This window comes from Bison bison, unplaced genomic scaffold (assembly GCF_000754665.1).
Source record: "Bison bison bison isolate TAMUID 2011002044 unplaced genomic scaffold, Bison_UMD1.0 scf7180017864042, whole genome shotgun sequence".
In the NCBI taxonomy this organism is placed as follows: domain Eukaryota; kingdom Metazoa; phylum Chordata; class Mammalia; order Artiodactyla; family Bovidae; genus Bison; species Bison bison.
In genome coordinates, this window is record NW_011494614.1 from 493,490 (window position 1) to 519,338 (window position 25,849).

The 25,849-nt window shown below is 36.9% G+C and overlaps 1 protein-coding gene across 1 annotated transcript in view; it reads left to right on the forward strand.

The window, feature by feature from the left end:
• Positions 1–25,596, forward strand: part of LOC104985284 (selenoprotein T) — a 32,049-nt gene extending 6,453 nt beyond the window's left edge. Inside the window, 5 exon segments of the mRNA XM_010835359.1 lie at positions 15,558–15,668; positions 16,293–16,419; positions 18,599–18,686; positions 20,865–21,018; positions 21,565–25,596. Coding sequence (XP_010833661.1) covers positions 15,558–15,668; positions 16,293–16,419; positions 18,599–18,686; positions 20,865–20,989 — 451 coding nt within the window. The 3' untranslated portion in view covers positions 20,990–21,018; positions 21,565–25,596.
• Positions 25,597–25,849: the final 253 nt, after the last annotated feature.

The window sequence follows — 25,849 nt, forward strand, 5'->3', positions numbered from 1 at the left end:
TTCTCCAGGCAAGAATACTGGAGTGGGTTGCCGTTTCCTTCTCCAGGGGATCTTCCTGACCCAGGAATCGAACCTGGGTCTCCTGCATTGCAGGCGGACGCTTTACCGTCTGAGCTACTAGGGAAGCCCCTTACAGGGGACAAAAAATAGATACAGGGAGACCATTTAGGGGGACTCTTGAAATTGCCCAGGCAAGAGACAGTGGAGCTTGGAATAGAAAGGTGGTGGCAGAAGTAAAGGGACAGGTCTAAGAGATCTTTCTGAGATTAAGTTAGTTCCTAGTGATTATATATTTGAGGGGCTGGAGAGGTGGCATGGAATGAGAGGTGTCAAAGGTGGCTTCTCAGTTCTGGAGCAATGTCTAATGATAAATGGTATAAGGAAATAATAGTTTTTTGCAGATTTGTGTGTGTGTAGTGGGAGAATGAAAGGGGAGGAATCCTGAATTTTTTTTTTAACTGAAGTGTTAGGTTACAATGTTGTGTTTAAAGTGTACAGTAAAGTGATAGATATATATATATTATATATATTTTCTTTTTCAGATTCTTCCCCATTATAGGTTGTTACAAGATATTGAGTGTAGTTTCCTGTGCTATACCTGTTTTATATTTAGTGGTACATATATGTTAATCCTAAACTCTTAATTTACCACCTCCCCATCCCCTTTGGTAACCACAAGTTTGTTTTGTTTGTTCAGTTTTAAAACTAAAAACAGAGTCGCCAGGGCAAAATCCTACAAAGAAAGTTTCACTTCTCCCAAACAGTCACAGTAACTGAAACTAAAAACTTAAAATAGCAGGGATTATATTTCTCCAAAGCTAAGATATGATAGATTGTAAGATACACCATTATTTTATGCAGCACTCAGAAGGGAAAAAATATGGCCATTTAAACTGTGACACACTAATGATTATGAGATAAATTTTGGTTTTTAGAAAGATGCTGAAAGGGAAGAATGAACTACTTGGAAACAGTGAAATAAAGGAGTAATAGGAAGTTGATCCAGATAGTAGAGTAGTGGTAGAGTGCTACAGAGGGAAGTAAAATGGTAGCGGTTGCACCTGCCACTGTGGTATATGTTTAAAGTTGTATAGAATTTAGTCATCATTTTGTTTTGACCATTTTGAAAATAAATAGCAGGAGCTAACTGAGTGCTGCGCGTATAATAGTTGTTTCTTCTTAATAATGAATGAAGTACTTTAGTTCAAAGCATTTAAATGTAAGTAAAATATGAATGGTTTTAAGATTTTATCTCCTTACAGAAAATTAGAACATTGTTTCCTTACAGTTTGCCATTAAGGTAAGTGGTAGCCAAAATCAAATTTAATATATCATTTAGAAACCTCATAAATTTTGAATGGTGTAGTTACTGGGAAACTGAGCATTTATTGGACCAGCAGTTTGGAGGTCTAAAAAGGTCTGCCTTTTTATCTTCTGCATCACTTAGGGGAAATTATATATCTCTTTAGCTCTCAACTTTTTCTTCTGTACAATAAGGATGTTGGTTGTATTCTAGTTACTTCTTTTTTATTTATTTTTATTTTTTAAAATTAATTTATTTTCATTGGAGGCTAATTACTTTACAATACTGTAGTGGTTTTTGTCATACATTGACATGAATCAGCCACGGGTGTACCTGTATCCTGAACACATCCTGAACCCCCTTCCCACCTCCCTCCCATCCCATCCCTCAGGGTCATCCCAGTGTACCAGCCCTGAGCACCCTGTCTCATGCATTGAACCTGGACTGGCGATCTATTTCACATGTGATAATATACTTCAATGCTATTCTCTCAAATCATCCCACCCTCGCCTTCTCCCACAGAGTCCAAAAGTCTGTTCTTTACATCTGTGCCTCTTTTGCTGTCTCACATATAGGGTCATCATTACCATCTTTCTAGATTTCCATATATATGCATTAATATACTGTATTGGTGTTTCTCTTTCTGACTTACTTCACTTTGTATAATAGGCTCCAGTTTCATCCACCACATTAGAACTGATTCAAATGCATTCTTCTTAGTAGCTGAGTAATACTCCATTGTGTGTATGTACCACAACTTCCTTATCCATTCATCTGCTGATGGGCATCTATATGTACCACAACTTGCTTATTCATTCATCTGCCAATAGACATCTAGGTTGCTTCCATGTCCTGGCTATTGTAAGCAGTGCTGTGATGAACATTGGGGTACATGTGTCTCTTTCAATTCTGGTTTCCTTGGTGTGTATGCCCAGCAGTGGGATTGCTGGGTTGTATGGCAGTTCTATTTCCAGTTTTTTAAGGAATCTCTACACTGTTACTTCTAATATTCTATTAAGTACTGTTAAGAAACTTAAAGGAAAAAAGTGAAAGCATGTATGTATGTCTCCTTTACATCTTTGTCATGTAAGAGTGTAGTTGGAGTCCTCTAGTTCATCTCATTGATATTCCCTGCTTTCCAAAAAGGAAAATCATGTTTTCAAATACTTTATCTTGATTGAGATGCAGCCTGAAATTGATCAGAAATCGTGGCCACGTAGATTTTAGCAAGAACTGATAATCAATCCCTTAGTTTTTTTTAATTTGTTTTTTGATTGGAGGACAATTGCTTTACAGAATTTTGTTGTTTTCTGTCAAACCTCAACAAAGTCCTTGGTTTTTAATGCCCCCTTTTTCATACCACTTGTTTTCTCTTTCTGTTCAGTTTTTAGGAAGACATGATTTTTTTTTTTAAACTGCAACATTTAAAAACCAGTTGTCTGGTAGGAGAGACAGACATATAAACAATATTACAGTCAAATATTCTGTTCTGAGTGTTCTAAAAGAAGTCTTAAAAACCCAGAGGGAAGAAAGATTACCTATTCAGGAGGTTGGAAGGCTTTGCAGAGAAGGAAATGAAATCTTGAAGGGTATGCGGAACTCTATCAGGAGATACAGAAGATGAGCTTTACTAGCTAGAGGAAGAACACATGCAAATAAAGCCTGACTCAGCATGCAGGCAGAGTACACAGGAAATAAGGAGAGCTGGGGTCAGATAATCTGTTAAAAACACCCAGCACAGTATATCTGCTACTGCCGTTTATCAAGTGCTCATTATGTAATTTATTGTTTGTATTCTTGTTAATGTTATAATGGTAACTTCAGTAAATAAACCTTTGAAAGCTTTACTTACTGGCTTTCACCTTTAAAAAAATTAAGATAGATTACTGACAGTTGATGCTGAAAGCTTAGCTTCTCTGTACGCTGCTGCTGAATTGAATTTCAAAGACAGAGTTTTGGGTGAAGTAGAAAAGGATCTGCCTACCAAATAGGAAATGTGGGTTCGATCCCTGGGTCAGGAAGACCCCCTGGAGAAGGAAATGGCAACCTTCTCCAGTATTCTTGGTGGGAAATCCCATGGAAGAGGAGCCTGATGGGCTAGAGTGCATGGGGTCGAAATAGAGTCAGACACAGCTTGGCAACTGAACACATCAGTTTTATTGGTTTGCCAGGCAAAGGAAGGCAGAGCAGACTCCTGCTTTGTGTCCCAACCCAGGGGGATTTCATGAGTTTTATACAGTAGTTCTGGATGGAGTTGCTGACAGGATTAGGGTGTGTGCAGGGCTCCAGGTGGTCTTGTTGAGCTTCTGTGGTCTCTTAAATCTCACCTCGGGTGGTTTCCTTTCCTTATAAGCAAGCACCAGAGTGCTTGCTTTGGAACTGGTGCCCTTTGGAACTCAGGGAGTGTCCTGGAGGTTGGAGTCTTGGCTACAAGAAACAAGGGACAAAAAGGCTTCTGTGCCCAGAAGCCCCACAGGTTCCTTCTCAGTTTCACTATGAAAATAACTTGTTTGTTGTAAAAATAATAAAAAAAGAAAGTATATAGAAGAAAATGAAAAACACTTGTAGCTCTTTGATAACATTTTGAAGAATCTTCCTTCAAGCTGACTCTTCACAGACACATGCTATATTTTATATTAATGAGTTCATAGTTCATAGTTGTATGGTTTTATGAAATTTGCCTTCCCCTCCATCACTTATCTGTTCATATCAGTAAATACTGTTCTGTATCAACAGGCACGCTATGCTATACTAAGTCGCTTCAGTCGTGTCCGACTCTGTGTGACCCCATAGACGGCAACCACCAGGCTCCCCCGTCCCTGGGATTCTCCAGGCAAGAACACTGGAGTGGGTTGCCATTTCCTTCTCCAATGCAGGAAAGTGAAAAGTGAAAGTGAAGTCTCTCAGTCATGTCCGACTCTTAGCAACCCCATGGACTGCAGCCTACCAGGCTCCTCCATCCATGGGATTTTCCAGGCAAGAGTATCAACAGGCATAGTATTCCATAAGATAGGTATTCTTTTTGTGTTACTCACGTAGTCGTGTCAGACTCTTGGTGACCCTATGGACTGTAGCCAGCCAGGCCCCTCCGTCCATGGAATTCTCCAGGCAAGAATACTGGAGTGGGTTGCCATTTCCTTCTCCAGGGGATCTTCCTGACCCAAGGATGAAACCTGGATCTCCTGCATTGCAGGCAGATTCTTTACCATCTGAGCTATAGGGAAGTCCACAGCTATTCTTTAATTTATTTAAGCTACTCAGTCTTTTGTTTAACATTTATGTTTGACCTAATTATTCTTTTTTTAGAATGTATTTATTTTTGGCTGTACTGGGTCTTCATTGCTGCCACAAGCTTTCTCTAGTTTCGGTGCACAGGCTTCTGGTAGCAGTGGCTTCTCTTGTTGCGGAGCATGGGCTCTAGGGCACGTGGGCTTCAGTAGTTGTGGTGCCTGGGCTTTGGAATCTTCTTAGACCAGGAATTGAACCTGTGTCCCCTGCATTGGCAAGTGGATTCTTAACCACCGGTCCACCAGAGAAGTCCTATGTTGGTCCTAATTTTTCATAAAATTACTTTGTTAAGGTGACTGTCAGTTATCTAGTGTACTTGTCCAATCATTTCCATAAACTAAATCCATATAAGTAAAATATTATGATTACATTAATGGGTATCACATTTAAAATTTTGACATAGTTAAACTAGGTAATTCTCTTACTAGAAGATCTTACAGTGGGTTGGGTTTTTTAGAATTCTCTAGTTTATTTCTCTGTAATCAGAGAACGTGACATTTGCTGTCATGTTTTATTCCACGGACGTACTGAGGACTTAGCCCTTGGAGACAGCCTCTCATCAACAAGGGACTATTACGAAGAGGTAGGGGAGGAACCAGGAGTTTCTGCAGGAAAAAAAAAATTGGTTATCAGAGTGTCAGATTACTGGAAGAAATGAAAGAATGAACGAAAGAAAAACCTCTCAGGTTAATGAATTTAGCGCTTTTCTATATGTGGGAAGTTGCAAGAGTCTGGGCTTACTGAAATTTCTTTGATATGTACTTTAACTGTCTAGGTCCAGTATCCTGTTTTTCTCCGTCCCTAATCCCCTCAGGGCGCGCAGCTGGGGGTGTCTTCTGTGGCTGATGGCTTAATGGTTGCAGCATGCTTTGCTGACTGAGATAGCTGATGACATTCTTCATCCACATACTTATTGGGCTTTCTTTGTGACCAATTGTGATCAATTGTTGTAAATATTCTGTGGTCTCTCAGGGTGTTTTCTATAGGAAAGAGACCTGGTTTATCAATAAACCCCCTCTATTGATGATACTACTCAGATCTGTAATTTTTGTGTATTATTCACCTATTACTGATTCAGTTTTTCACCCATCAGTTTACTTCTTTTAGGGCCTCAAATATATATATATTTTTCTTCTGCTTTTTGGTTTCACGGTTTCTTACAGTCCTTCCTTATCTCTTTTTATCATTCTTTTTTTCTTCTTGCAGAATGTTTTTGGATGTAGGCTTTTATTTTGAATCTTTTTTTTTTTTTTTGCTGTTTCTACTCTGAAGTTGTGACAGTTTTTGCATAGTCCCTCAGGTGTTTCATTTTTTTCATTCCTGTTTCTCAAGCAAGACAAGGAAAACAGCTTCAGATATTATCAATTGATGAATTGTATCCTCTCCATTAGACTGTTACCAGCTTACTCTCTTTTCTTCATTAGAATGTTGCCAGCATCACAACAGCATAGATCTTTGTCTATTTTGCTTGCTGCTGAATATCTAGAACCTAAAACAGTACCTGCCATCAGGCAATATTTATCGAAAAAATGAATACAATCCCGTGGTAGGCCACTCAGGTCATGACATAATCTGTCTTCTCCCCCTGACCCCCATTTAAAAATTTCTAACTGGAGTGTTGAACAGTGCTAATATTGTTCCTTTCAGTTGGATTTTTACCTGGTTGGCCTCTACTTCAGTTTGGTAGCTTTTAGGCGTAGAATGTGATACATGTAAAACATCAGTTTTGAATGTACTCCATACTCAGTAACCTTTTTTACCTGGCTGCCATCTTTACGGGTGGGGCTAACCTTCCAAAATTCATTGTGTTATTGTCTGTCATCTTTCTGCTGCTCTCATTTCTGAGATACCCCTACTACTTATCCTGTTGGTGGTTTTCTTTCTAAGGTTCCTGTTTGTGGTTTTCTTTCTAAGGTTCCTGGCCTTATGGTAAATAGATGGGGAAACAGTGGAAACAGTGTCAGACTTTATTTTTCTGGGCTCCAAAATCACTACAGATGGTGACTGCAGCCATGAAATTAAAAGACGCTTACTCCTTGGAAGGAAGTTATGACCAACCTAGATAGCATATTCAAAAGCAGAGACATTACTTTGCCAACAAAGGTTCGTCTAGTCAAGGCTCTGGCTTTTCCTGTGGTCATGTATGGATGTGAGAGTTGGACTGTGAAGAAGGCTGAGCGCCGAAGAATTGATGCTTTTGAACCGTGGTGTTGGAGAAGACTCTTGAGAGTCCCTTGGACTGCAAGGAGATCCAACCAGTCCATTCTAAAGGAGATCAGCCCTGGGATTTCTTTGGAAGGAATGGTGCTAAAGCTGAAACTCCAGTACTTTGGCCACCTCATGCGAAGAGTTGACTCATTGGAAAAGACTGTGATGCTGGGAGGGATTGGGGGCAGGAGAAGGGGACGACAGAGGATGAGATGGCTGGATGGCATCACTGACTCGATGGACGTGAGTCTGAGTGAACTCCGGGAGTTGGTGATGGACAGGGAGGCCTGGCGTGCTGCAATTCATGGGGTCGAAAAGAATCGGACACAACTGAGCGACTGATCTGATCTGATCTGATCTGATTCTAATATCTGAAATCAGTCTACAGCATGCTGGTAAAAGCATAGGAGTAACAGGAAAGCAGTAAAGCAGCCTGGAGACATCTCTAGTTTGGCCAATGAATTAGCATAGAACACAGTGTTGTTTTTTTCCTAATCATTCTGACAACTTATAAAAATGCATTGAGGATGAACTTTATGGCATGTGAATTATACCTCAGTTTAAAACAATGTATTGAAAAGAATAAAAGCATGAAATTATGTGAAATATTTTAAGTTGAGACAAAAATTCTTGCAAAATGCAGGTGAGTTGCCATTTATTGAATGCTTTCATCTAATCCCTTTTACTGAATGGCTATATATCTTATAAATCTGTTGATGAGAAATGCTTTCCAGATTAAAGAGATAAAATCCCTTCCCCACAAAGAGCTGAGGAACTTATACAATTTATTAGTTCTTTATGGAATAGTCTGCAGCAAAAGATTTCCTGAAATGTTATGCCAAAGGTATAGGGAAACTAGAAACTAGTCACCTCAAGAATAAGACACAAAGACTAGAGAGAATAAAAACAGATCTTTTATTGAATTTTATGTTTGTCAAATCTTTGGAATAAACTCAAGAAACCTGGAATCTTAGAAGCTTTGTTAGGTGTATTTTGTAATCCTAGGTGTTTTTACTGTGGTGGCCATTGCAGTGTTCTGAGAGTTAGGCAAGTGGAATGGATATCATTTGGTTTCATATAATACCGTTCTTAAAACCTGGTAAGCTCATACCTGTTTAAAAGTTTTGCAACTTTTAAAAATGCTGAGCAAATTCTGGTCTCTATTTTGATCTTCAGTCAGAGTGTGTATGCACTCTTTTTTTTTTAATTGAAATACAGTGTAGTTAATTTATAGTATTTTGGGTGTACAGCATAGTGGTTCAATTTTTTTTTTAGATTCTTTTCCATTAGAGGTATTACAAGATAATGAATATAATTCCCTGTACTATACAGTAAGTCCTTGTTGTTTTATCTGTTTTATACATAGTAGTGTTTATCTGTTAATCTCAAATTCCTAATTTATCTCTCTCCTGCTTTTTGTCTTTGGTAGCCATAGGTTTGTTTTGTATGTCTGTGAGTCTTACTTTTGTTTTTTGCATCATTAATTTGCATCTTTTTTTAGATTCTTCCTGTAAGTGGTATCATATACTTGTCTTTGAGTTAACTTCACTTAGTATGATAATTACTGGGTACATTCATGTTGCTGCAAATGAAATTATTTCATTCTTTTTTTACAGCTACGTAATATTCCATCTTCTTTATCCATTCATCTGTTGATGGACATATATGTCCAGGTCTTGGCTATTGTAAATAGTGCTGCTATGAACACTGTGTAAGCATTCTTGTTTGTAGTTTTTCTTAAAAAGCATTTATCAGGTTTGTCTATTCACCCCAAATATCTTGTTTCTTATATGGTTTATAGAACCCCTTGTTCAGATTTCATTGCTTAAAGCACTTAGAGCATAGCAGGGGATGCACTAGACAAATGTCTATTACTAGTTTGTCTACTAAAACAGAACAAGGAGAAATAAAGATTACTTGTAAAAATGCAGTTTTCAATGATCAGTGAACTGTTGGACTGGTCAGTGCTGTTGATAGTTATAAGACATGGTATTTACCAAATACCTTCCTGATTTTCTGGGTTCAGCACAGGGGAAATATTAGTTGGAATTCCTAGAATGCAAGAAGAGAAACCTAATTTAAACTGGTTTAAACAACATATTTGGAAATCCATTTAAAATTACTAAAAGAACAGCACAGAACCCAAAGGCAGGAATGCAGCCGTGCCTCAGGACGGACCTGAATGTAAGGCTGAGCCGTCTCAGAGGACTTTGTTCACTCAGGATGGACCTGAATATGAGACTGAGCCGTCTGAGAGGACTTTGTTCACTCAGGATGGACCTGAATATGAGACTGAGCCGTCTGAGAGGACTTTGTTCACTCAGGATGGACCTAAATATAAGACTGAGCCGTCTGAGAGGACTTTGTTCACTCTTCCCCTGGCTCACACTTGTACTTTTCTCAGTAAAAGATTTTATTTTTTTTCTCTTTGAAGATTGATTTATCTCCTCTCCCTAGTCCTTTTAAAAGATTACCCCTCTCTACCCACAACAGCTCTGATTAAATGTTCACCTGTCTGGAGAGAGTTCCCTTTTAAAAAAATATTTTTTATTTATTTGGCTGTTTTGGGTCTTCAGTCTTCATTGGTGCATGTGAACTCTTAGCTAGTGGCATTTAGTTCCCTGAGCAGGGGTCAAACCTGGGCCCCCCTGCGTTGGGAGCACAGATTCTCAGCCACTGAACCACTAGGGAAGTCCTGATAGTTACTTTTTAAAATCCTGGTTCTTCATTTTTAGAGAGGGCACTCAGGTCTTCCTGGGACAGGTTTGCATTTCTGGAACATCAGATACTGGGAGGAAGTTGAGTTTTATTGTAGAAACAGGAGCCAATCCTATGTGTGGGTAGTTGATGATTGGAGGGGAGATTATTCTGAATAAAAGAGGGTGAGGGTGGTAAGTTCAAGAGATGCAAAAAAGAGAAAGAACTCACAAGGTTTTATTTTATAACAACAAATAGCTGAGATTTTGCCCTGTTTTCCTTTAGTAAGGAAATAGGAGGGGTAGGTTTTGATGTAAGCAGGCATTTGACTACAGTTATGGGCAGATGTTGGTATAGAAAAGGAAAAGTGGGATGATTGGTACCATGAATTAGACTGAAACACGATGGACTGAAAAAAGCACAGAATGTATTTGAAACAGCATGCTGCTGCTGCTGCTGCTAAGTCGCTTCAGTCGTGTCTGACTCTGTGCGACCCCATAGGTGGCAGCCCACCAGGCTCCCCCGTCCCTGGCATCCGACTCCAATACTCTTGCCTGGAAAATCCCATGGACGGAGGAGCCTGGTAGGCTGCAGTCTATGGGGTTGCGAAGAGTCGGACACGACCCAGAGACTTCACTTTCACTTTTCACTTTCATGCTTTGGAGAAGGAAATGGCAACCCACTCCAGTGTTCTTGCCTGGAGCATGACCATTCCTAAATTTCCTTTCTGTTCATTACAGAAAGGTTCATCTAGTTTGTATGCAGGTTCTTTCTTTTACAAAATTAATCTTTGAGAAGTACTATGTGAAATATTTTAAATTTAGCAGTTACGAAAGTTGCTTCTTATTGTAAGGTATTTTTGTATCACAAGGAAGAGATTTCAAAGTGATTATATGTTTAGTTGCTAAGTCGTGTCCAACTCTTTTACGACCCCATGGATTGTAGTCTTCCGGGCTCCTCTGTCCATGGGATTTTCCAGGCAAGAATACTGGAGTGGGTTGTTATTTCCTTCTCCAGGGGATCTTCCCAACCTAGGAATCAAACCTTTGTCTCCTGTGCTTCCTGCACTGCAGGTGGATTAATATTCCCTTCCTGCACTGCAGGTGGATTAATTTACTTCTTAAGAACTTTGGTTCAGGGGCCGAAGGAATAGGCAGCAGCTACAACATGTTTTTAGTATGTTCACATACTTATTTTGTTGAAGGTATTCTATGAGTTATATAGTTTTACTCACTGACCCAGAAAGAGTGGAAAAGTCGAAAGAGCTGGGTGTAGTGGTAGATGTGAAATGATTACTGATTCCTTACCATGTGTGCCTTTAATTTAACATCTTTCATACCTCGATAAACACTAGATATGTTTTATTTTGGAAAACATCTGTCAGCAATAATGATTGCTATTTCAAAACAATTTTAACATTTTGGGGAAATCATTATATAGGAAAAAAGTTACTTGTTTTTTCTTCACACATCTGAAGGCAAATATAGGGAGGAATGTTTACTTATGTATGAGAAAACTTGTCTAAGAATATGTTGTCAGTCTTGTAAATTGCTTCATTTTTCAGAAATAAATATACAGTTGTTTGTTTTGAGATATAACAGTTTCAGGTGTACAGGGTAGTGACTTGATATTTGTATATATTACAAAATAATCACACAATAAGTCCAGTTAACATCTGTCATTATGCACATAGTTACATTGTTGGGGTTTTTTTCCGTGATGAAAACTTGATTTCAAGAGCTACATTCATATATGAAATACAGTAGTATTAGTTTATAGTCAACCATGTTGTACATTATACATCCCCCTTGACTTATTCATTTTATAACTGGAAATTTGAAGAAAGTTACAGATTTAAAGTCCTTTTTAGATGTCAAGATTATGGGTTGATTCAAGAATATGGTGTGGAGTTTGATACAAGATCTGAGATTTAACTGAGGGGTTGGGACCAGGAGAACTGATTTCTGAGCACAGTAGCCAGGGAGGAATCTAACCTGTGTGTTGCCTGAACTTAGACATTCCTCTCTAGCTGGGCCTTTTGGGGCTTCCCTTGAAGAAGGGTTGGAACTCCTAGAGCAAAGACGAGGATTGTGGGACCCACAGGCTTAGTTCTCCCAGAGGGATAATCTGTATCTTCATCAGAAGAACCTCAAGAGTTCTCTGCTACTTTATGGATACTTGATTGTAGCCTTAAAGTAGCAGAGATTTGTGGACACAGGAAAAGTTAGCTCTTACATCATCTAACTGTCTTGTTGAGGTTTAATGGAAAGGGCCTAGGATCTGAAATCATAAAGTCTGTGTTCCAGTCTCAGCCCTGACTAAGGGGGACCATATCTGAAGTCACTTGATCTCTCTGGGATTCAGTTTTTCCTCTTTGTCTATAAAAAAGGAAATTTCAGCTCAAGTCTCCAGCTCTCAAATACTGCATTAAAAGTTGCATATTACCATTTTAGATCATCAACTCCATTGTAAATACTGATGCAAACTTAGGCATTGAAATTATGTGGCATTTCTTGGTTTCAAGGTAGTTAGGTGTGTAAGTTGTTGCTGTTCAGTCACTCAGTCATGTCTGATTCTTTGTAATCAGGTTTCTCTGTCCTTCAGTATCTCCTGGAGTTTGCTCCAATTCATGTCCGTTGAGTTGGTGATGCTATCTAACATCTCATCTGCTGCCCTCTTTGCCTTTTGCCTTCAATCTTTCCCAGCATCATGGTCTTTTCCAATGATTTGGCTCTTCGTATCAGGTGGCCAAAGTATTGGAGCTTCAGCTTTCGCATCAGCCCTTCCAATGAATACTGAGGGTTGATTTTCTTTAGGATTGTCTGGTTTGATTCCCACATTGACTGGTTTGAACCCCATGCGCAGTATAAAAAGGTAATGTAAAGCACATAAGTGCTTTACATTATTTTTGTAATATCTTCAAAACAAAAGCAACATTAAAATTCTCTTATATAGAAAGCAGTTGTGGCAAAAAGACCAATACTTGGTGAATCTAACAATAGTAATGATAAAATGTTGGATAAAGTAAATGTTTATTCGTAAACATAAAGTATCTGGAGAGTCTTAAGTTCTTTTGTTTAGTTAATAGAGACATGTCTCCTTTTGCAAAAATTTCGTACTTATCTTTTGTGAAATTTTCATTCTCAGTGTAGAAGAAGTATTATTTGTAAAGAAAGAGTGGTGAATTTCTCTTTTTTTTTTAGTGAGTTTTCTTATATTGAGATCTACTAACATTTGGACTTATTCTCCCTGTCAGATATAAATTTGATGCTGTTAGTTTGGGCTGGTGCGGAGAAGGCAATGGCAACCCACTCCAGTACTCTTGCCTGGAAAATCCCTTGGATGGAGGAGCCTGGTAGGTTACAGTCCATGGGGTCACAGAGTCAGACATGACTGAGCGACTTCACTTTCACTTTTCACTTTCACGCATTGGAGAAGGAAATGGCAACCCACTCCAGTGTTCTTGCCTGGAGAATCCCAGGGATGGGGGAGCCTGGTTGGCTGCTCTCTATGGGGTTGCACAGAGTCGGGCACGACTGAAGTGACTTAGTAGCAGCAGCAGTTTGGGCTGGTGATGGTGGTGGTTGATACTTTTTTTTTCCTGGATGATTGTATGATTGACAAAGCTTGCATCTCAGGTTTCGTCCTGCTATCAATTACTGATACTATTTCTTCCTACCAAGTGGAACCTTCATTGCTTTATATTGTATTTTTGATGATAGACATCCTAACAGGTATGAGGTGATAACTCATTGTGGTTTTGATTTGCATTTCCCTGTTGATTAATGATGTTGAACATTTTTTCAAGTGTTTGTGAGCCATATTTATGTCTTTTTTGGAAAAATGTCTATTCAGGTTCCTTTGCCCATGTTTTCTTCTTTTTTTGGCCACATTGCAGCTTGTAGGATCTTAGTTTCTGGACCAGGGATTGAACCCAGTCTCCCACAGTGAAATCACTGAGTTCTAACCACTGGATCACTAGAGAATTCCCCTGTTGCCCATTTTTGAAGTGGATTATTGATTTTTTGGCTATTGAATTATATGAATTTCTTATATATTTTGGATATTAACCCCTTATTGGAAGTTATATATGCAAGTATTTTGTCCCATTCTGTAGATTGCCCTTTCATTTTGTTTATTGATGGGTTTCTTTGCTGTGCAGAAGCTTTTTAGTTTGTTGTAGCTCCACTTACTAATTTTTGCTTTTGATGTCAAGTTCAAAAAATTCATCATGAAGACCAATGTCAGAGAGCTTAGCCCTATGTTTTCTTCTAGGAGTTTAATGATTTCAGATCTTCTGTTCAACTTCCGTTTTGAGTTGATTTTTGTGTATGATGTAAGACAGTGGTCTCCTTTCATTCTTTGCATGTCCGCTTTTCCCAACACCATTTATTAAAGAGACTATCCTTTTCCCATTGTATATTCTTGGCTCCTGTGTTATAAATTACTTGAGCATATGTATGTGTGGGTTTATTTCTGGATTCTGTCTCCTTGATCTCTGTGCCTTTATACACCTGCCATACATACTGTAGCTTTGTAACATAGTTTGAAGTAAGGAAGCATGGTGCCTCCAGCTTTATTCTTCTTTCTAAAGATTTTTTGGCTACTTGGGGTCTTTTCTGGTTTTATACAAGTACTAGAATTGTTTGTTCTGTTTCTGTGAAAAATGTCATTGGAGTTTTGTTAGGCATTGCATTAAATCTATAAATTGCTTTGGAAAGTATGGACATTTTAACAATTTAAATTTTTCTAATCCATGGACATGAAATGTTTTCATTTTTTTGTGTCTTCAGTTTATTTAGTCAGTGTCTTACTAGTAAGTTTTCAATGCACTTTTTTCCCCCTGTATATGCATTCTGGTGGCATATCTTCCTTTTCTTCCTGGAGCAACATATAGATCCACAGTTTAGTTATTCAGAGATTTTAATGGAGATGATTGGATGCTGTTGACTTAATTTCTGGAGTAATGACATGGATTACTGTCATTGCTGAAAAGTATCTTCTCAGTCTGTTTTTATTTGTAAGGTAGAGAGTCAGAAGGGATCTAAGAAATTTTAAAGTTTCTTTTATTGTGATTGAGCAGGCAGTTAAGGGTAGAGTTGGAATAAGAAGCAATATGTTGTGTCTAACGCCTTAGCATTTTTTTAAGATTCCTGTGCCCAGACTTTTTAAAAAATTATATTTATTTATTATTGGCTTCACTGGGTCTTCATTTCTGTGCACATGCTTTCTCTAGTTACGGCAAGGGAGGACTACTGTTCATTGCTGTTCATGGGCCTCGTTGTGGTAGCTTCTCTTGCTGCAGGGCATGGGCTCTAGAGCTCCATAGTTGCGGTGCATGGACTTACTTGCTGTGTGGTACGTGGAATCTTCCTGGACTAAGGATCAGACCCATGTCCCCTGTATTGGCAGGCGGATTCTTAACCACTGGACCACCAGGAAAGTCCCCTGTGTCCAGATTTTGAATGTCTCTAATTCAGATAAATGAGTTGTTTTCATTTCATTGTTTATACAGTTGTTGATAAACAAAAAAACAGAAAAACGGTATTTGGAAGTTGAGGATAAGGTGACTTCTGTAAATAGGCATTTGCTTCTTCAACAATAACCCACATCTGTAAAGATTAATGTTCTAATAGAAGGATTTACTTGAAGGTAAGATAACTCATTTGTGAGAAAAGTCCATTTATACACCGTCAGTCATTACTAATACATGACTGTTTTGAGAAAGATTTTTAATCTTGGTAATAATTTTTAAGTTTTATATAATTACAAAATGTTGTTGTTTAGTCAGTAAGTCATATCTGACTCTTTTGTGATCCCATGGACTGTAGCCTGCCAGGCTCCTCTGTCCACGGGATTTTCCAGGCAAGAATACTGGAGTGGATTGCCATTGGCTTCTCCAGGGGATCTTCCTGACCCAGGGATCTAATCTGTGTCTCTTGCATTGGCAGGCAGATTTTTTTTTTTTTTTACCACTAAGTCACCAAGGAAGTCCTGTAACTACAAAATAAATCTAGTCATATTCTAAACCACTTAATGAAAACACTTTTATTTTTTGCAGTGTTTCCTGAGGTTACAGGCGGGTGTTTGAGGAGTACATGCGGGTTATTAGCCAGCGGTACCCTGACATCCGCATAGAAGGAGAGAATTACCTCCCTCAACCAATATATAGGTAAGTAAATGTTGGCTTATTAAGGAGTTTTTAAATGAATTTTTTTCTCATTTGTCAATAAACTTTTATGAATTGGTTGAATTAACTATCCTTTGTTATTATAATTTCTTAGTTGGTTATACTTTACAGAGAACAGTTTTGTAAATAGCAAGTTTATTTGAGCCAAATACCAAAGAATTTTTCTGTAAGAAGGAAAAGAAGATCATTTCAGAGATGGCAACCCTTCTAAAGATGTGTTTTCTTAATTTTTATTGTGGCAATAAATCAAGTCAATGGTACAAAGTTGTGTACTGTTAAAATAATAGTATCTTTACCGATCAGTGCTATATATAATTTTATAAATTAAGTTTTGATTGATTCCAGGATCTTAAACATTTTTGTTTTATGCTGCACAGTAAAATTTAGTTACGGGAGTTTGGGATGGACAGGTACACACTGCTATATTTAAAATGGATAAACAACAAGGACTTCCTGAAGAGAAAAAAATTAGTTACTAGCTTTTTCCTGGTATATTTAGCAATTTTTAGATTTAGTGTTGTCTATACATATAGACTTGACTTATGAAATTTTGAAATAGATGAGAAATTGCAGCTTCTGATTAATTTATTTCTTTTCTTTTGATAGACACATAGCATCCTTCCTGTCAGTCTTCAAGCTAGTATTAATAGGCTTAATAATTGTTGGCAAGGATCCTTTTGCTTTCTTTGGCATGCAAGCTCCTAGCATCTGGCAGTGGGGCCAAGAAAATAAGGTATGTATATAATAGGTTTGATACCTTTAGGTTTTTAGGTTGTCAATGAAATAGTCTACTGGGTTTTTCTTTTTTTAAGTACTTTTTGCCATTTACATGTGCTATTTCAACTTAAACCAGTTTGGTTTTTTTTTCCCTCTTGGCAAAGCACTTAACTTCCTTTGGCTGTAGTCTCCATATTTATATATTAAGAATGATTAGGTCTTATGTTTTATTGTTTGAAAGATAGAGAAGTGTTACTTTAGTAGAACCTGGGCACAAAATAATTTCATACCTGATTTTGATTGTATAACTTGGGCCAGGTCATACAGCAAAACAATGTATACACAATGTAGGCCTTTTATCAATGGCGACCCACTCCAGTACTCTTGCCTGGAAAATCCCATGGACGGAGGAGCCTGGTGGGCTGCAGTCCATGGGGTCGCTAAGAGTCGGGCACGACTGAGCGATTTCACTTTCACTTTTCACTTTCATGCATTGGAGAAGGAAATGGCAACCCACTCCAGTATTCTTGCCTGGAGAATCCCAGGGACAGAGGAGCCTAGTGGGCTGCTGTCTATGGGGTCGCACAGAGTTGGACACAACTGAAGCAACTTAGCAGTAGCAGCAATGAGTATTAATAGGTTTATTCACATTAAAAATGAGATTTCCACCAATTTACTCTTATCCAACTCTCTGTTTTTATTATTTGTTCTTTGATGTTTCTGTCCATGAGGAATCTAAAGCAAATTAACTGGAAAAAATCAGTATAAATATACGTAAGGATCTTGTGCTGCTTTCTTCTTTGTAGGGTCTTGTTGCAGCGTACTGTTTTCTAGAGCTCTCATCTGTTTTACTTAAAATCATTTTTCTGCAGGGTCTACCTTTCTTCTATGAGAAATAGGACTAATTTTTGTTTCTCTCTTGAATGATATTGCTTAGATTTCCTTCTAAGAATTACTGTCTTTTGGAGTTCTCTGTCTTATCCATTAGTTCTGTGCTGAGACAACCTTTAGCCAGCTCATAACAAAGCTGTTCTTTTTCTTACAGAATCACTTAATTTCCAATAGCAGGCAAGACTTCTTAACATAAACATCCTCAGGTGCTACTTCTAATTGAGATGTGTATCTACTCTTATTAACAAAATGTTTTCTTATGTAGGATTAAGAGTACTTACGACAGTGTTTTGTGCCATGTTTGTTAATTCTGTTGATTCTACATTATCTTTAGTGCAGTTTACTTGTATAGACTTAACACATTGTTTATCTACTGTGGAAGAGAATACCTGAAAGCTGTAGCTTTCGTGACACTTCCTTGTGTATTGTTCTCATGAAAGCAAACTTGTCCCTAAATGCCTGGATAACTTCTATGAAATCAGAGCCCAGCTAGCTCAAGTGGGACTAGGGGAAAGCTCCTTCTCATCTGCTGTAGGCATTTTAATTTATTTTTCTGAAGCAGCTTGCTGTGAATTGACATCCTTACTACATCCTACTTTTGATTGGGTGATTTTGTTAAATTAAAACCTTTCTGTCCAGCAGGAGCTTTTAATTTCTTGGGAGGGTATGGATTTGCCTTCAGAAAGTGAATGAATGTAACTTAATATGCTAGTGCTTTCTAACCTACTTTTTTCCAGTTTGACTTCACATGATTTATTTGGAACATGGACGGGTTGTATTGAATACATGGAATTGCTGATGATTGCATCACTAGTCTCCTGGGAATTCATACATTAGATCATAAAAATGCTAAAATGAATCCATCTTAAGCTGGTGTTCTTATGTTTAACTTATTAAGGCTATTATGAGATTTTTAGAAATTTTATCTTTTTTTTTTTTTTTTCAATTTTTTGGCCACATGTGGAATCTTAGTTCCCCAACCAGGGATCAAACCCATGCCCCCTGAAGTGGGAGTGTGGAGTCTTAACCACTGGACCACCAGGGAAGTCCCCAGAAATTTTATCTTTACATTAGGAATAACATATATAAATTCTTCAGAATATATAGAGCTGCAAATTAGTATTGCAGTTTGCTGTGTACATTATCTGAATATATGGAAAGGGAGTAGTTGTATATAATCTTCAGGTAGATTTAAAAAGAACAGTTACCAAATAAAAATGAGACTGTATTTAAAAGATTACTTGTCATGTTGTTTTGATTTGAGACTGACTTAACCTGTTGTGTTTTATTGTATTTTCTTTTAGGTCTATGCATGTATGATGGTATTCTTCTTGAGCAACATGATTGAAAACCAGTGTATGTCAACAGGTGCATTTGAGATAACTTTGAATGGTAGGTTCTGATTCAGTTTGCATTTTGTAATAAATTTTAAATGATTTATACTAAGCATTAGGCTTTTCTATTTTTCATACTATGCTAAATTATGTCCTTGTATGGTCCTCAGCTACTCCCATGGCTTTAGAATAACATCTGTATGATGACCCTTGAATGTACAGTCTGGAGAGTTCTAAACTGCTCTTCTATGTTCTGTATGTAGCCAGGAATCCTAAACATTGCTTACTCCCAAATGGTTGATTGCCTCAGCTTCCTGCAGTTCTTTTATACTCCATTTGCTCCTTTCCTGGCATTTCTCACTTATTTAATGGCATCGTTATCATTCTACCCAGTTGCTCATGTCAGAAACCTAGGATAACATCACTTGCTCTCCATATCTAATGGATTACCAATTTTTCTCAATTCTGCTTTTTACAATTTTCAAAGATCAGCTTCTGTTTATCTTCTTTGCTAGCCACCCTAATCCAAGCCACATTTATCTTGTTACCCTTTAACATATTGTCTGAACCAGAGGTTGGCAAGTATAGTATGGCCTATGAGCTAACAATGGCTTTTACAGTTTTAAAATTTATTTACTTATTTTTATTAAAAGTTTTTTTTTTTATTGAAGTATAGTTGATTTACGATGGCATGTAGTTTTCAAATATACAGTACAGTGATTCCTCTCTCTCTATGTATATATATATTCTTTTTTGAATTCTTTTCCCTTATGGGTTATTAATATTGAGTACATTTTCCTGTGCTATACAGTAGGTCCTTATTTATTTATTTTATGGGAAGCAACATATATATGTTAATCCCAGCCTCCTAAGTTATCCTTCTCCCTAATCCTTTTCCTCTTTCGTAGCCGTAAGTTTGTTTTCTGTGTCTGTGAGTCTTTCTGTTTTGTGAATAAGCTCATTTGTATCTTTTTTTTTTTTTTTTTAAGATTCCACATATAAGTGATATCATATATTTGTCTTTGTCTGGCTTGCTTCACTTAGTTTGATAATCTCTAGGTCCATCCATTGTTGCTAGGTGGTGCTTACGTTTTGTTGGGTTTTTTTGGCTTGGTTTTTTTTATGTGGTTTTGTTGGGGTTTTTGGGCTTACTTTTTTTTATGTGATTTTGTTGGTTTTTTTTATGTGGTTTGCAGGGTCTTAGTTCCCTGAGCAGGGATTGAATCCAGGCCTTTGCAGTGATAATGCTAAATCCTAACCACTGTACCACTAGAGAATTTCTTTTTACATTTTTTAATGGATAAATAATCAAAAGAATATTTGTGACATAGAAATTGTATGAAATTCAAATTTCAGTACTCATACCTAGAGTCTTGTGTTTCATCAATGAAAAATTTATATAAGTACCTATATAATATCCTTGATTTTGCCTCTTGGTTTGTAAAGTCTAAAATATTTACTGTCTGGCTTTATACAGAAAAATTTGCTGACACCTTCTCCAAACAGTTGAGTTATTTAAAAGAAGATTTTTTTAAATGCACCTTTCATCTTGTTGCTTCACTGCCTCAAATTTATTAAATGGCTTTATTTTGTTCTCAAGATAAAGACCAGAACATTTAACACGGACAAAAGGCCGTGCATGATGTAACATAGGCACGGACAAACCATGGCCCTGTGTACCATATCTTCTGCTTCCTGCTTTGTAAATAAAGTTTTATTGGAACACAGCCATGCCCATTCATTTATCTGTTGCCTGGTACTGCTTTGGGGCTATAATGGATCTTAAGTAGCTGGGACAGACTATATATCTTCTTGAACTAAACATGCTTGCTCTCTCACCCTTGATAGTTTTTTGATCCCTGATGTAATCCCTGCTTACCTCTCCAGCCTCCTTTGTACCATTCTTCTATATTTTAGCTTTTATGTTTAATAATAATATCTCTCAATTTTAATAGTATCTCTGTTTTAATAACAGTAAGTACAAAGGCTCCTTCCCAGCCTCATATATCCCTCTTGTAGCATCTTCTGGTTTTAATTTTTAGTGTACAAGGGTAACTTTGTAGCTATTTGTATAGTTCTTTTTATATTTCCTCTACTAGAATGTAAATTTCATAAAAGCAAAAAGCTTAATTCTGTCTCCAGCTGTGTGCATAGAGTACAGTACATATTTGTAGAATGAATGTCTATTATAGAATCATCTTTAATTTGGAGAGGGCGGTACCATTTATTTTTGTAGATGTACCTGTGTGGTCAAAGTTGGAATCTGGTCACCTTCCATCCATGCAACAGCTGGTTCAAATTCTTGACAATGAAATGAAGCTCAACGTGCATATGGATTCAATCCCACACCATCGATCATAGCCCCAACTATCAGCACTGAAAACTCTTTTGTAAGTAGTTTAAAAATGCAATAACTATAGGTATCAGTTAATTCTCATGAATCGGTAAGATATTACATATATATTAGTATACTAGATATACATACATAATAATAGATATTACATTTATTGTCAGTTGAGTTTCCAACTTAAGATTTAACAAATGAATGTCTTTTTCATTAAAACTTATAAGTGTCCAAGAGAGTTTGGACCATAAAGTAAGGTTGTGCTATTAGTTTTATGTTTAAAGCTTAATAACTGGGCCGGGTAATAGCATTTTTTTGACTATGAACTCCTAATGACTAGAATTCATGTACTATACCTGTATTGTACATATAAACCCTCTCTTTACCGTCAAATAACTAGTTCTTAGGACTATGCAATTTCTTTTCACATGATCACGATAGAAAATTTGGAAGCAAATGTGCATGAACATGGAGGGGTGAAAGTTAATTTTGTTTAGCAGAGCTGTTTTCAGTTCTTTTCTGATCAGCAAGTTAATTTTATAAGAGTGAATTTTTAAAATAAAATTCTTTTTTTTTTCTTTGTATCTTTCAGACATTAAGGGATTTTTGCAAGAGCAGCGTGACTGACATTATGAAGGCCTGTACTGAAGACAGCAAGCTGTTAGTACAGACCAGATGCTTTCTTGGCAGGCTCGTTGTACCTCTTGGAAAACCTCAATGCAAGGCAGTTTTTCAGTGCTGGCACATTTTGGAATTCTGCACATTCGTGGAGTGCAATAATACTGTATAGCTTTTTTTGTTCCCCAGATCCACTCAGTTAATAGTTTTAAAAAATGCAGACATACTCCTTGTACTTTTTTTTTTCTTGGTCATATTTTCAAAAGTAGAAAATTGCGTTACAATTTTTTTTTTTTTCAAAGATTTCTGTTAAATCTGTTGTGATTTTATATAAATTTTCCTTTTTTATAGTTTAAAATTGATCTTTTGGGGACTAGAGCTGAAGTTCCCAAATACTTTATAAGAGTTTATCAGACATCTCTAATTTGGTCGTGTCCAATTTATATAGTTTTCAAAATACTGCAGATTGTGAACAGCATATTATATAAGATTATGGGGGGGAAATCCTATATCCAGAGTACTCTACCAATTGTGTATGTGTGTGTGTGTGCGTGTGTGATTACCAGAGAACTACTAAAAGACCAACTGCTTTTTAAATCCTGTTATGTAGTTCAAGTGTTCTGCCTTGACCAATTTAATGAGTTGATTAACTGGGCCTTTATACTTAACTCAATAAAAAACTAAACAGATATAAGTTAAATAAAAAGTTCAAGTTCATTGCCCAGCGTACCTATTAACATTATATTTAACAATTGTCTACCTAAATTTTTGTCCTTTGACTCACTGATAATTTCCTAGGCGACACACTTTAGATTCACACATTAGTAATAGGTCACTTACCATTGTTAGGATAATTGAAACTTGCTTCACTAAAGAAAGTTTAGTTAAACCTCTTTACAACATTAATGTTAGGTACATGGAGATCACTTGTCTAATAATTTAACTTGACATCATATATCAGAATTGTATTATATTTGAAGAACAAAATTGAAGTTTTTTTATTTGGTGAATTTAATGTCTTTCCAGAGTTCTAAAAAGATAGGTTTTTTTTTTTTTTTAATTTAAATTGATAAAGACTATAATTTAGCAGAAATAGGGCCATAAAGTAGAAAAATAGTCATATAGCTACAGTCATACCATACTTCAGCTTCCATGTAGGAATAGAAGTGGTAGGTCCAGTTTTGTTAGTGGAAGAAAAGGGATTTATGGAAAAGTTATGAGATGTTTCAATATTGAGTCCACCAAACACTTTGCCAATGTTATACTTCATTTGTCAGTGAATATTTGTTAAAATGTATGTCTGGTTATTATGATTGTGACAGCCTCAAGGTAGAACACACTGCAGTCCCTAGCTGAACAGAAGTTAGCCTAATAATTCATGACAGAAAATTGATTAAATGCCTTATCCTTTTAATTAAGGCTGCAGAACTGTTAACCTAAGATCACACTGTGGCAAGAGTCAATATAATTTAAGCTAGAGGTTACTTGGAGGTTATTACTCAGGTGTAATAACATTTCGCTGTCTTTGACTAGGGTTTAAAGCCCTGTTAACTTGGTTTGTACCAGCCCAGACTTTTTCCCTCTTACAAGTTGAACACACTGTTGAGTTTGTGCAGGGTCTTTCTTCAGCACCAGACATTCCACTAGTGATGGTTAGCCTTTTGACATTTAGAACTTCCAAACTTGAATCTTAGATAGTCCCATGTGTCTGACAGGCCAGCCATGAAGAATTTAAGATTTAATTCTAACTTTTTCCATGTTTGCCTTGGGTGAATGACTCGTCTTTTGAAGAATAGCTTTAAGTGACTTGGTCACTGATAAAACTCAACTATTTTGTTGACACCCTTCAATATTATTTTATGTTTGGCCATATTTAAATTTAAGATTTAATAGAGTCTAGTGAAGAAATTAGTGGAATGTGTGAATATAAAAAAATACAAAAAAAGAGAAAACTATTTAAAATGTGGCTTTATTATATTCCTAACAGTTCAAAATTTATTACATAGTTGCTTATAAATTGCTGTGGCTGTATAGTTTATAAATGTTTATGTACTGTGTTAATTAGGAGACCATACAACGTGACACCAGTTTGGTTAATGTTATTGGGGTCTTTACGTAGTTGCTTTGTGGAAGAGATTATATATTAGATTAATAAAGAAAAGTTGGTAAAACCTGGCTTTATACCTCAGCAACAAAATGTACAAAAAACATAGGCTTTCAGGATATATGTGCATTATTAACTCATGGCACTGAGATTAATGATAGCAGTTGATCAAACATGACTATCAAAATATAACAGGATCCTAATCATTCTTATTTTGAATTTTATTAGTTTGGGACTTTGATTGGTTGGCATTTTATCATTGTCACAATTTTAATTAATTTTGATTTTTAAAAATAGCCTACAGAACCTTAAAGCATGATTTGATATTTAATACTAAGACTTAAAATCTTTTTTGAGAGAAACATGAGGAATTGAAGTTCAGGGGCTTACCTCTATAGCATTGTGAAAATAAACTTTTATTAAGCTGATGTGAAAGGAATCCCTCCTTTCTGAAGCTGTGGTTAGAACACTTGATAACTGTATTTAGGAAATTTTACGTCGTTGTAAAAGTTGTTATCAAGTGATGTTTTCTAATGGCTTCCTAACCCACCCAGTGCTAACGCACCCCCGTTCCCACGCAGCACCCCGCCCGCAGTTTGGCACTCTAGTCTTCATACTCTTGGACCTTAAACTGCTTCCTGAACCTGATGGGCCAGTTGTGTGTACTTCAGTGTGTGCTTTTCAGCAGCTCTGTGGTATGTTCTGTGCTGAGGTGGAGCAAAGAGCAGCAGTTTAGATTATTGTCCTTCACCCCTAACTTCCAGAATCCTTGTGAAAGTCATGCTAACATCCCCAAATCTGGAGAGAAATAAAATGAGGGTTTCTGTCTTGACTGATACAGACCGTTTAACAGTCTCAGAAGAGAAAGCAAAGTTGTTTTTCCTTAAATCCAGCTGAGCCTTTTCCTTCAAAGTCCCTGGCTCCTTTCCTCTAGGCTTTTAGCAGATACAGATCTGAACTGAAGAAAAATAGAAGTTGAGAAAAATAGAAGTTGGTCTCAGGAACAGTGGGAAGAGTGTTAAATCACCCATTCTCTGTCGAGGCTTGTGGAATGTCTTTTGTTGCCTTTGTTAAGCATGAGCAAAATAAAAGAAAACATGATATCTAGGCAAACGTGTAACAGCAGTGGTTTTACAACTTGAGAGAACAATTAAGGCAAATTCCTGGATCCTGTCCCTAGAGATTCTGATTCATTTGGTCTGAGAGAGGTTCCAGTAATTTGTACTTTAGCCCAGCTTCCAGATAATGCTAATGCCCTCAGTTTGAGGTCCACACTGAAGAGCACAGTCGCAGAGGTACCAGAGGTCAGAGTGCGGAGAGCTCAGGACAGATGTAGCTTGTGGAACAGATTTTCCACATTCACTTCACATTTGTAGAATGACTTACTAAGAACAAGACAGTCAGTAAAATGAGAACCTTGAAGAAGAAACGGAACGAGATGAGATTGTTTTAAAGGAAATAAATTGAGGGTTTAATTGTCCCAATTAATCTGTTTTATCAATACAGTATATTTGTTATCCTTGGGGTTAATAAGACTTTTGGGGGTGGGTATTTTAAAATGAAATGTTAAATCTTTGAGTATAAAATAACGCATTTGAATTGTCAGATTTTCTCAAGGCAGAGTATTTAAATTTTTACCATTCTGAGTAGGCAAAATGTATACTTTTAGTTTTATTGTAGTAACCACAGTAGAGTTCTTAAATCACTAGGGAAACCCACTCTAAACTTAAGCCTCCCAAAAGGAAAAGATTAATTTTCATGTAATAGAAAAATCCAATGTAAAGTTAGTCTCATTTTCTATGCGCCTCCACCATAATTTGGGAGATTTTGTGGGGGCCTGGGGAGAATGGGAAAGGAATATGAAATGTTGATAAAGTCTCAAATCACTTCGTTGAAACTTGAGTTACATTCTTTGGATTCTTTTTCTCAAATAATATCCACTCTAATAATTCTGACATGTTAAGTCTACTTTTCTCTAATTATTGACTTTATTCCCTGCACACAACCTTCTTCCTATTCAGGATCATAACTGTGTAAGACAGGTTTATGGCTTTGTGGTTATAAGCTGCTGAGATCAAGTGCTTAGGTACCTGGGAATTATCTGGAATATATGGAGCCAGTGTTGGATCGCTTGGCTTGGCTAGTAAAGTGTTAG